Source organism: Ochotona princeps, chromosome 17, assembly GCF_030435755.1.
Source record: "Ochotona princeps isolate mOchPri1 chromosome 17, mOchPri1.hap1, whole genome shotgun sequence".
Taxonomy (NCBI): Eukaryota; Metazoa; Chordata; class Mammalia; order Lagomorpha; family Ochotonidae; genus Ochotona; species Ochotona princeps.
In genome coordinates, this window is record NC_080848.1 from 27,874,168 (window position 1) to 27,886,365 (window position 12,198).

The 12,198-nt window shown below is 44.7% G+C and overlaps 1 protein-coding gene across 2 annotated transcripts in view; it reads left to right on the forward strand.

Annotated features, from left to right (window-relative positions):
* The first annotated feature begins 414 nt into the window (after window positions 1–414).
* Window positions 415–12,198, forward strand: part of CLTC (clathrin heavy chain) — a 70,704-nt gene continuing 58,920 nt past the window's right edge. Inside the window, exon 1 of one of the 2 annotated variants that reach the window (XM_036496157.2) lies at window positions 415–759. In XM_036496157.2, coding sequence (XP_036352050.1) covers window positions 718–759 — 42 coding nt within the window. In that variant the 5' untranslated portion in view covers window positions 415–717. The remainder of the gene's footprint in view (window positions 760–12,198) is intronic. The other variant, XM_004590967.3, reaches the window with a different exon arrangement.

Consider the following 12,198-nt stretch of genomic DNA (forward strand, 5'->3'; position numbering starts at 1 on the left):
CCCGACAGACGCCGCCTTCCCCCAAGCCGACGCCGCAGTCCTCCCGCTCCCCGCCTCCCCCCGGCCAAGAAAAACAACACGGTCGCGCCCCGCTCGGCCGGCAGGAGCCCACCCTTCCCCACCGGCATCACGTGCACCTGGAAGTCCGTGGGTGGGACCTCCAGCGCCTGCGGAAATGACGTAGGTCTCCTTGAGTCGCATGATGTGGCAAAATCCAAAAAAAAAAAAAAAAGTGGGGGGGAGGGAAAGCTTTTGCCTGGGGAAAGTGATGAGTCTAAAAAAAGTAGTCCCTGTGCTGCTCTGGGCCTGCGGTCGCTGCAGGCAGCGCGAGCGGTCCGCGCATGCGCCCCGGATCTCTGCGCCCGGCCGCCGCTGCGAGGAGGGCTACATAAGGCGGAGGGCGGTGAGGCGGCCGGCGGTGAGGCGCAGTTCTGTGGCCCGGGATCCTTCCGCGGGGCTCAGCCGTTTCCGGAGTCTGCGCTGCGCCCGGTTCCGCCATTGCGGCTCTCCCGGCCCCTGGAGCCTCCGCCCCCGACCCGAGCTCTGGTCGTCTGCCTTGCCAGTTCCTCTGCGTCCCCCGGAGAGTAGCCTTCTGAGCCGAGCTTCCCCCACCCCTCCCCTTCTCCTCTTCCTCTCCTTTCGGAGAGCTCGGGCAGCCACTGCCCCGAAGCCCCAGTGACAGGAGGAGGCTCGCTCCCCCGCCCCGCCGTCAGCGCCATGGCCCAGATTCTGCCAATTCGTTTTCAGGAGCATCTCCAGGTGCGGTCGGGTGCAGGCTGGGGAGGGCTGCGGTCACGGCGTTGGGGAAGGAAGAAGCTGCAGTGTGGGCCGGGGCAGGACGGGAGGGGTGCTCGGCGGAGGAAGGGGCTCTGAAGGCTTGAGGGGGTTCTTGAGGGGGTTAAAGGCCCTGCAGGTGAGGGGGGAAGGACGCGAGTCGAGGTGCAAAGGCCGGCCAGGCTGGGCCCGGCTCTGCGGGCCTTTCGCTCCGGCTTCCTGGATGGCAAGAACTGCGCATATTAACCCCCTCCCTCCCGTCCCTCTTTATTCAGTTCATTCATTTGGCTAGGGGAGTGGGAGAGGGGGTTCTCTCGGGTTTTTCTCGCGACCGCCGCAAGGATTCTTGCCGTCGCCTGCGCCCGTGCGCCGGTGCGGGGCTGTCAACCTTCCATTGCCTAGCGCTTCCCTTTTCCCCCCATCATGTCTGCACCCAGGAGTTATGCGGCGGGTGGGTTGGGGAGAAACAACCTTTTTCCCCCCCTTTTCTCTCTCTCTCTTTCTCTCTTTTTTTTCCCTTTCTCCTCTGCGGCTCTCAAGTGCGAAAGACACCTTTCCGGGGGCGGTTAGGGAATTAGGAGGGAGGGTGTTGAGGGCCCTAGCTTGTCTGTTGCCTTCCCCTAGGCTATAGGAGCAGAAGGTCACTGCGGGAAGAGAAAGACGATAAAGTTGGGGGGGTGGCGGGGGGTGCAATTCTCAGGGCGGGGTCCGTCTCGGAGTGCGTGGGGTCAAGGTCTCTTAGGGGAACTCGCCTTTTCTGCCCCCTTCTTGATTTCTTTGTGGGGTGTGTGACTCTTCACTGCTCTTCGGTAACACCTGACTACCTTCTAGAACCAGAGGTTGTCCGGGGGTCTTGAGGTCGTTGTGAAATTGTGTGTGTGTGTGTGTGTGTGTGTGTGCGCGCGCGTGTGCCTCCCTCAGGATTGTCTGGAATGGAACAGAGCCTGGGGATAAGGACACACCTGTGCCTGAGCTGGTCCTGAACTCCTTTCCTTTTGGTAGATTCTAGAGGTCTTCCCGAAGTGCCTTCTCCTGGGAGGCAGCCTTGGCACTGTTGCCCACTAGCCATCGGCTAGCCTAAACAGGTGATTGTTGGAAGGCTTGACCGAATTCAGCCTCTTTTTGAACCTCCTGAATTTCCTGGTCCCCCCCTTTCCTGGTTTTTCTTATGGCAGAAATAATACATTAACTTGCTTTCTCCCCAAACGCCTGCGCCTGCCTCGGGGCAGTCTGCTGCAGGACTCACTTCGTGACCCTGGAGGACTCGTGGTTTAAGGTTAGCGTCACTAACCTATGGAACACTCCATGGAATGCAGTTGTATTTGCTTTACCCTACTAGTATAACAAAAATAAAGGAGTCTTGCAAACAAAAAGGTTAATACTCAGACTAGGAGTAAAATGGTGACATTGCCCTTTACTGGCATCACGTTTGCACTAGCAAAAAAGTATTTCCCTTTCAGATTTGTAATGTGAAGAGTGATAAATCTTTAAACCATAAAACAGGTGAAGTAAAACAGCTTTTTCAGTCATCTATAACGCACATGAAGTAATGGCCATATATAGCCTATACAAGCGGCTTTATGAAAGGTTAAAGCTTATTAAATGACAGTGAATGTGGAAGAGGTTTTTTTTGTTTGCTTTTTTTTTTTTGGTGCTGGATTCAAGTTGAATGGCTGTAGTTAACTTCTGTTAAATTGGGGAGGTAAATGAATGTGGAAAGTTAGGAAAGTACTGTTGTGTGTGAAGGGGAAACCCAGTCTCATCCTCATGCTGAAATGCATCTGAAATGTCTTCTCTGCAAAGAATTGTGTGTAAACCTTATACAGGAGAAGCCGGTGTGACTGTTTATTTTACAATGGCACGGCTACAGCCCACTGGCCAATGATAGGTGATGGGTTGAGTAAATCACTTTTCATTTCTGTTAAAGGGGACAGAGGTGTTGAATGGCGCCCAAAATTCAAGTCAGCCAGTCACTGATTGGAGACACATTTTAAACATTAATCTTTCTATTTGAAAAGCAGGTTTTACAAAGGTAGTAGAGACAGAGATCTTCCATCTGCTGGTTCATTCCTCAAATGGCTACAGTGGCCAGAGCTGAGCCAGTCCAGAGCCAGAATCCAGGAGCTTCTTCCAGGTCTCTCTCATGGGTGCAGGGTCCCAAGGATACAAGCAGGGAGCTGGTTGGAAAGTGGAGCAGCTGGACATGAACTGACACCCTGATGGGATGCTGGCACTCACAGGCAGAGTGTTAGTCCGCTATGGTACCAGCTCCTGTGGGTCTGATTTTTTTATGTGTGTTTCTGAGTTTCTATAATACTTGAGTTAAGCCATTTTCTTCTCAGTAATTTGAAGATTTTAAGTATAAAGCAGCTTTAGAAGTACACATGAAAAATTCAGTCATCGAGTTTTTGGAGTTTTGTATCATTCCAGACTTAAGCTTAGCTGATATGACTATGCTCTAGTTGGTACTGATTAATTGCAGAGTTCAGAGCACTGAATTCTTCCAGTATACTATGGCTTCTGACTTCACATCCTCCCCTTTTAAAAATTAATGAGGATTATTTTAAGTGGTATCTTAAGACTTTGACCTCTGAGCTTCTTTGTCAGTTTGCTAAGTAACAGGAAGCTTTCTGAAACAAGAACTGCTAGAGCATAGAGTTAGCTTGTGAAACTTTAAAAAGTGAAGTGTAAATGAATTTATTTTTTATACATTCAATGAATGTTAATATTTTAACGTTAAATGTGAAGAACTTTTTTCCTTTTTCAGGATTTTAGACTGATAATGTCTAACAAGACCTTGCTAGAGTTATAGATTCTGAACAGAATGCTCAGCTGCATATCAAATGTCTGCAGTGCCTGACTGTTGGCACATTATGTTTCTGCCATCTGACACGTTTTGTTGTATTCCTTCAATTAGAAACACCCTCCTCATAGAAGCAAGCATGGAATGTGGTGTTGAGTGGTAGGGGTTCCTGCTGCGGGTGGTCATAGTGGTTGGCAAAGAGGAGGCTGCGCTCAGGGTTGCTGCGCTCTGCTGTAGTGCTTAGCTTAGCGCCTGGAATTGTGCTGTGGTCTATCATGGAGCCACATCCAAGGTGAAGATGTGTCATGTTTTCTCATGGTATTCTTTTTTTTTTTAAAGATTTATTTATTTTTATTACAAAGTTGGATATACAGAGAGGAGGAGAGACAGAGAGGAAGATCTTCCATCCAATGAGTCACTCCACAAGTGACCACAACGGCCGGTGCTGTGCCAGTCTGAAGCCTGGAGCCAGGAACTTCCTCCAGGTCTCCCACACGGGTGCAGGGTTCCCAGGCTTTGGGCCTTGCTCGACTGCTTTCCCAGGCCACAAGCAGGGAGCTGGATGGGAAGTAGAGCTGCTGGAACTGAGCCGATCTGGAACCAGGAGCTTCTTCCACGTCTCCTACGCAGATGCAGGGTCCAAGACCTTGGGCCGTCCTGTGCTGCTTTCCCAGGCCACAAGCAGGGAGCCGGATGGGAATTGGAGTAGCTAGGACACAGTGCTCATATGAAATCCTGGTGCATGTAAGACTGGGAATTTAGCCACTGAGCCATTGCACCGGCCCGAAGATTACTCGGATTCTTTAAATGCCTGTGCTTGATTCTATGTGATGTAATTTTTTCTGTCAGTGTTACTGATGTGGATTTTTGCTGTTTCAGAATTATCCAATAAAACCATCTTTAATGGTGGAGATACCTGCTAGCAGCATAGGATATTGAGTACTTGAAATGTGCTAGAGTGATTGAAAAGCAAAATTTTTACTTTTATATTTTAAATTAGTTTAAATTAAATAGCTACTTATGGGTGTTGACTTTTAAAATTGAGCTGCTGCACATTTAATTATAGGCACTAGTGATTTTTTTAAGATTGAAGATATTTCTCGGGGCTGGTGCAATAGTTCAACAGACTAATCCTCCACCTTGCACCACCAGCATGCCATATGGGCTCTGGTTCCTGTCCTGGATGCTCCACTTCCTGTGCAGCTTCCTGTGTGGCTTGGGAAAACAGTGGAGGATAGCCCAAAGTCTTGTGACTCTGTACCCATGTGGGAAACCCAGAAGAGTCCTGGCTTCAGATCAGCTCAACTGTGACCATTGCAGCCATTTGGATAGTGAACCAGCAGATGTTAAGATCTTTGTCTTCGGGCCCGGCGACGTGGCCTAGCGGCTAAAGTCCTCGCCTTGAACGCCCCAGGATCTCATATGGGCGCCAGTTCTGGTCCCGGCAGCTCCACTTCCAGTCCAGCTCCCTGCTTGTGGCCTGGGAAGGCAGTCGAGGACGGCCCAGTGCATTGGGACCCTGCACCCACGTGGGAGACCCGGAGGAGTTTCCTGGTTCCCAGCTTCGGATCGGCGCGCATCGGCCGTTGCGGCTCACTTGTGGAGTGAATCATCGGATGGAAGATCTTCCTCTGTCTCTCCTCCTCGCTGTATATCTGACTTTGTAATGAAAATAAAATAAATCTTTAAAAAAAAAAAGATCTTTGTCTTCTCTGTACATCTGCCCTTCCAAAGAACTAAATACATCTTTTAAAAAAAGTTGGAAGTGTATCTGCCTCCACTTTAATTTGCTTCACAGCATTTTTGTTTGTTGAAATTGAAATACTCAGTATTCAGAAGTGATAGTTGACTACTGTTTGGACATGATGAGTGATAATTAGTGAATGGAGCGAGCATCTGGCTTCTTGAGAATCTATTGTAGGTAATAAATGTGGAGAGATTTCATCGTGCTTGGAATGGCGAGATTGGCAGCAATTCAGAACTGTTGAACTGTCAAAACCACTGGAGCAGTGCCCTCAGAGCATGGATCGGGACCCTGGGATGGGGTGATGCTTCTCCCTTTATCTCCCTGCTTACCCCAGATACAAAAAAAAATGTGGAAACAGTGGTCTTATCCACTTTCCTGTAGCCCTTGTAAAGATTATCAAAATAAAGATTAATTTTATTTTTACTGGAAAGTCAGATATACAGAGAGGAGGAGAGAGAGGAAGATCATTCGTAGATTCACTCCCTGAGTGGCCACAAAGCCTGGAGCTGCGCCGATCTGAAGCCTGGAGCCTCTCCCATGTCTCCCAAGCAGGTGCAGGGTCCTAAGGCTGTGGGCCGTCCTCCACTCCCAGGCCAGAAGCAGGGAGCTGGAGGGGAAGCGGTGCTGCTGGGATTAGAACTGAAGTCCATTTGGGATCCCAGTGTGTGTAAGGCGAGGACTTTAGCTGCTATGCTACTGCTCCAGGCCCAATACGTTTAGATCTTTATTCATTTCTCCCAATTTTTTGATGATTCGTTTATTTTACTCAGAGTCAGATACAGAGAAGAAGCGACAAATCTTTCAGCTGGCTTACTCCCTGAAGTCATTGTAATGGCCGGAGCTGGGTGCCTCTGAAGCTTGGAGCCAGGAGCTTCTAGGTCCCTAACACTTGGGCCATCCTCCGTGGCCTTCCCAGACCTCAGTCAGGGAGCTTGATCAAAGTGTAGCAGCCTGAACTCAAATTGATGCTGCTGCAGGTGGAGAATTAGTGTGCTATGCCATTGTGCTGCCACCTACCAAACCTTTCCTTCTTAAAAAATGTGTATATATTTAAATATATGTATAATATATATACTTTTAATATACATGTTATTTTTAAAGTTTATTTTTAAATTTAAAAGGGAAAGAGAGAGAGAGTTCCATCTGCTGATTCATTTTCCAAATACAATGACTGGAAGAAGAAACTCAGTTCACATCTATCATGTGGATGGCAGAGAAATGTGGGTGGCAAAGACATGACTGCCTGCTGCCTCACAGAATCTGCATTGGCATGAGAGCAGAGAGATATCAAATCCAGAGATGTGGGCATCCTGACCTCTTAGCCAAATGATTTCCCCCAAACACTCTTCTTACCTGAATAATGTGAGAAAGTAGTTTCCAGGGATCACAGTATCATAATGAGGTTTGTTCCTGGATTTTCTGGCATAAAAACAGATTGTTAAATTTCTTGGAAATACTTTAAGAGCAATTACACAGTATCCTAGTTTGTGCTTTCTTTTCTCTGAGATTTCAGCCTAGACTAGTGTCTTCCTCCTATTTAAAATGTGATTAATGACATGATGTAGTAGAACAGAGATTTGGAGTTCTGGGGACCAGTGCTGTCCAAAAGAAAGCTGTGAGCCACATCTGTCATTTTAGTTTGTTTAGTGGCCATATTAAAAGTAAAATGCTATTACACCGGCTCCCAGAAATATCTTCAATCTTAAAAAAAAAATCAGTAGGGCCTATAATTAACTGCGGCTCAATTAGTTCATGTGATTCAGCATATCCAAAATACCATTTGAACATGCAATCAATAGTAAGAGATACTAACGAGATATTACATTCTTGGTACTAAAATTTTTTTTTTTTAAAGATTTATTTTTATTACAAAGTCAGATATACAGAGAGGAGGAGAGACAGAGAGGAAGATTCTCCATCCGATGCTTCACTCCCCAAGTGAGCCACCACGGGCCGGTGCTGTGCCGATCCGATGCTGGGAACCTGGAACCTCCTCCGGGTCTCCCACGCAGGTGCAGGGTCCCAATGCACTGGGCCGTCCTCGACTGCCCTCCCAGGCCACAAGCAGGGAGCTGGATGGGAAGTGGAGCTGCCGGGACTAGAACCGGCGCCCACATGGGATCCTGGGGCGTTCAAGGCGAGGACTTTAGCCGCTAGACTACGCCGCCGGGCCCAGGTACTAAAATTTTTAAATCTGTTATGTATTTTATATTTCAGATCATCTGAATTCAGGCTTTGTTTTAATTGAAATGTATTTGATCTAATTTTGAGTCAATAAAGTTAATGGCTGAGAAGAATTTGCATACCTAAGTTATTCCAGATAATACAAGATGGGAATGACCTTTCGCTGCTTTTAAAGTGAGCACACTACCTCAGAGTTACTGTGATCGATGTATGTTACAGTACTTGAGGCATTAGTTCAGGGATATTGTCAGCTGTATAGTTTTTGTTTGGTACGTTTTATGCATTATCTAAACAAGTGACATGACATTTCATTTTCAGATCTGTACATTTCAGATTTATAAAAATTTGGGGTCAGTGCCTTCATCTGAAATTTGTATGCTTACTGCATATTAGAAAATCCATTAAACTGTTAGTACAAAGTGGTGAGCAAGGTAGACTGCACTTGCATTCATGCTTGTATTGGTTAGTTGGCAGAGATCATCTACACACTTTATTGCAACCATGGATGTTGTCTACTTGATCGTGATCTTTTGTGTATTTTGCTGCTTGATAATGTACAAGATTTAATGGAGACATTAATTTGATAAATTGATTGCATCCTGAAACTAAACCCCCAGAAATGAGAATCTCTATCTAAGTACTTGTTATCTTACTGTTTGCTCTTGGTACATTTTAAGCTAATGTTTACTCACATCTGATAAAATACCCTTGTGAAATGCCAATTCAGTTAGGCTTTTATCAGTATTATTAAATGAGGAGTCTTCAAAAAAGTTGATGGCGGGTGGTGTTTGGCCTTATAATTAAACTGATGCTTGGACTGCTTGCCAGATCATACCAGGTTTCCTCCTCTTGATGAGTTTCTGCTGATGGCATCCTGGGAGGCAGCAGGCAGCGGCCCAAGTCCTTTGTTTCTGACAACTGCTTGGGACACTCAGATTGAGTCCCAGGCTCCTGGTGTTGGCCTGGCCCAGCCCTGGCTTTTTCAGGCATTTGAGAAGAATCTCTGTAATTCTCTACCTCTGTCTCCCTCTCTCTCTCTAACTTTCAAAATAAATATTTAAAAAGATCATGGAAAATGCCTATTATGAAACACTGCATGAACTGCTTTTTTTTTTGCAGCAAAGTAAACTTACCTGTTAATGCCATTTTGCACAGATTTTTTATTCAAAAGTAGTAATATATGTCTTTTAAAATAGTGGTTAGTGACTAGTCTTGCTTAAATGGCAAGTAAGTACATATTTAATACTTTAGTTCTGTTTATTAGAATGAAGCTATTTCTCTGAATTCATTTACATTTATGTCATGCTAAATCTACTGTGAGCTTCAGTAAAGTTACTGTCTTGCTCTACCCCCTTGGCCAAGGGCCTGTGACTAATGCTCTTAACTCGGAGGGAAGCTTGGATTTGAGTGTATTATGCCAAACCCATATGTCAGACTTGTATTTTGTGAGTCTGTTGTGTTGTGGAAGCCAGTTTAAAATATCCATCCTATTTTTTTTTTAAGATTTATTATTATTGGAAAGCTGGATATACAGAGAGGAGGAGAGACAGAGAGGAAGATCTTCCATCTGATGTTTCACTCCCCAAGTGACCACCACCCCCGGTGCTGTGCCGAGCAGAAGCCGGGAACCAGGAACCAGGTCTCCCACGCGGGTGCAGGGTCCCAAGGCTTTGGGCCATCCTTGAACTGCTTTCCCAGGCCACAAGCAGGGAGCTGGATGGGAAGTGGAGCTGCCGGGATTAGAACTGGCACCCATATGGGATCCCGGCGCGTTCAAGGCGAGGACTTATCCATCCTATTTTGACCTGAAATTAAATCTACAAAATCAAAATACTTTGACCATTATAACTATCTGAACAAATACTGTGTGCCAAGAACTCTTCTACTCATTATTTAATTAGGAGATCTTTTCACATAGTGGGGTTAGGTTTAATTTACAGATAGGGAAGCTGAAGTTAATAGATAACTCAGAGTCACACAGTAGCCTTTAGTATAATACTGTTTCCTCAGTTTGGCATAGTGCATCAGTGATTTGTGTAATCAGAACTGCAAAATATACCACATTTCATTATTAGGCTTTGGTGTTCTTTGATACACATAGTTTTGTAGTAGTTTGTTTATAGTTTTCATATTACAAGGAAAGTGGAACCAGTGAACCAACATTTGACATTACATATCTTTTTCTTTTTAAGATCTGTTTATCTTTATTGGAAAGTCAGATTTACACAGAGAAGGATGGACAGACAGATCTATGCGCCAGTTTACTCCCCAAGTGGCTGCAACAGAGCCAAGCTGATCCGAAGCTGGGAACTTCTTCCAGGTCTCCCACGTCGGTGCAGAGTCCCAAGGCTTTAGGCTGTCGTGGTCAACTGCTTTCCCAGGCCACAAGCAGGGAGCTGGATGGGAAGTGGAGCGACTGGGATACAAACCGATGCCTGTATGGGATCCCGGCGCTTGCAGTGTGAGGATGTAGCTGTTGAACCATTGTGCCAGGCCCTAAATGATAACTCTTTAAGGAGCTTTATGAAAGTTTCCTCTGGAAAATTGTGCAAAATGATTTTGATCAGGTTAATATAAAATCAGGTTTATCTGTATCACTCAAAAAAGGCTCAACTTAAAGGAGATGTCTAGTGGACAATTTGGTAGGTGGGAGTGCATGAATGTTTTATAATCTGAAACCACTTATAAAAGAGCAGGGAATGTTTTTCTGTTTACCATATATTTTTGTTTTTGTTTTTGTGCTGATGTAAAACTTGAATTATCTTCAAGGTAGACAACTATACTCACAGCAAATGGGAAAGAGGTTTGAATAGCATAGTAGTAAGGGGGAAAAGATTGCAGAACATACAGTGTTGAGCTTTGCAGGCAGAACTACCCGTAATGTTAGTACTTCCTGTTCTGAATAATTAGGTATATAAGCACTTTTCTTTAAGCTCTCAAGTGATTTTAAGGGTGTACTGAAAGGGTGGAAACCAAATCTATTAAAATCACATTTCCATAATTAGAGTACAGTGTGCAAATCTGGAAAGTGTTTCATATACTTAAACTGTTTGATTGCATGAGGTTTTTAAGTTTGTCTCATCTTCCATTTTTATTACATTAAAATAGTCCTTCCTAGCAGTTGTGAAGTTAGAATATAACGTGCTTGTGTTTATAACACAATGCTTACCCCTTTTAGACATATAACGATTAGTTCTTGCCCTGTTTCCTGGGGAGTCTTGTTACCTGACTGAATTGATCATGCATGCCCAGCTAAAGGAAGAAACTACTGTCTACCTTGTCACTGAAACCAAAGTTTTAAAGACCAGTCTCTCATTTCCTACATTCAGTTCATTTCTGTAGAAAGGAAAAACCCTCATTACGAAGCATGCAAGGGTCTCAGAGATTGCAGTTTTTGATGATTTCTCATCTGTTAAACTACAGGAATTACAGTAGATGAAAAATGGGAATTGGGTTGAGAGTTGATTTCATTCATGACCAGTGCTCATCTGAGAAACTGCAAAAGTACACAGACTAAAGCCAAGATTGTTATTAATGCTATGTTGGGGAAACAGCTGGCTCTTAATAGATTCCGTTATTTGGAGATGAATAATGGTAGCCAAGATCAAACTGTCTGATAAAGGATGTGGGCATCCCAAGCTGTGACTCAACTGCTCTACCAAAATGTCTTAGTGGATTAAGTCTAATGACTCCTTGAATTTTACGTTAAGCTTAACTCATCCCTAACAGTGGCCAAAGATTTTTTTTTTTAAATAAAATAAAATTTATTTGAAACTAGCCATTTTAGAGTGAACAGTTTGGCACATTCGAAGTTTTGTGGAACCATTGCTTGTATCTAGCACTCTTTCATGACCCAAAAATGAAGCCTCATACCGAGTATTTTGTGTATCTCCCTTTCTTTCACATCCCCTGGAAACTACTAATCTGCATTCTTTCTGTATTTCCCCTTTCTTACATTTTACTTCAATTGAATCAGAATATAGGACTTTTTGTTACTCTTTCACTAACAGTTAACCAAAGCTCATCCATGTTCTGCGGTATTTCAGTACTTTGTTCCTTTGTGGTTGAACAGTAGCCCATTGAATCGGGTGTGTCATATTTTATTCCTCCTTTGGTCAGGTCATGGATGTTTCAACCTTTTGGCTTGTGAGTAGAACTGCAGTGAACATTCATGTGCAAGTTTTCATTTGAATACCTGTTCTTAATCCTCTGAGATACACTGAGCAGAATTGCTGGACCATAAAGTAATTCCATATTTAAATTTTCTGAGAGATCTCCAGATTTTTTTCCACTAGCAGTTGAATTGTTACATTCCCATCAGCAGGGTTCCATTGTCTACCTCCTCTGTTGCTTGTCAAGTTTTTTTCAGTGTCAAGGTTAGAGTATAAATGAGAAAAGAAGTATCTTACTGGGAAATAGTTGTTCTCTCTCAAGGTTCCCTTCCTTCTTTAAGAGTTTATTGGAAAGACAGAAGAGACAGAGGGAAAGATCTTTGATCTGCTGGTTTACTTCCCAAGTGGCTGCAAAGCCAGGAGCTTCTTCCAGGTCCCCCTTGGATGCATAGGATCCCAAGTCTTTGGGCCATCCTCCACTGCTTTCCCAAGCTACAAGCAGGGAGGTAGATGGGAAGTGGTGAAGCTGGGATACAAACTGGCATCCATAATGGATCCTGAGAGCATACAAGGTGGCA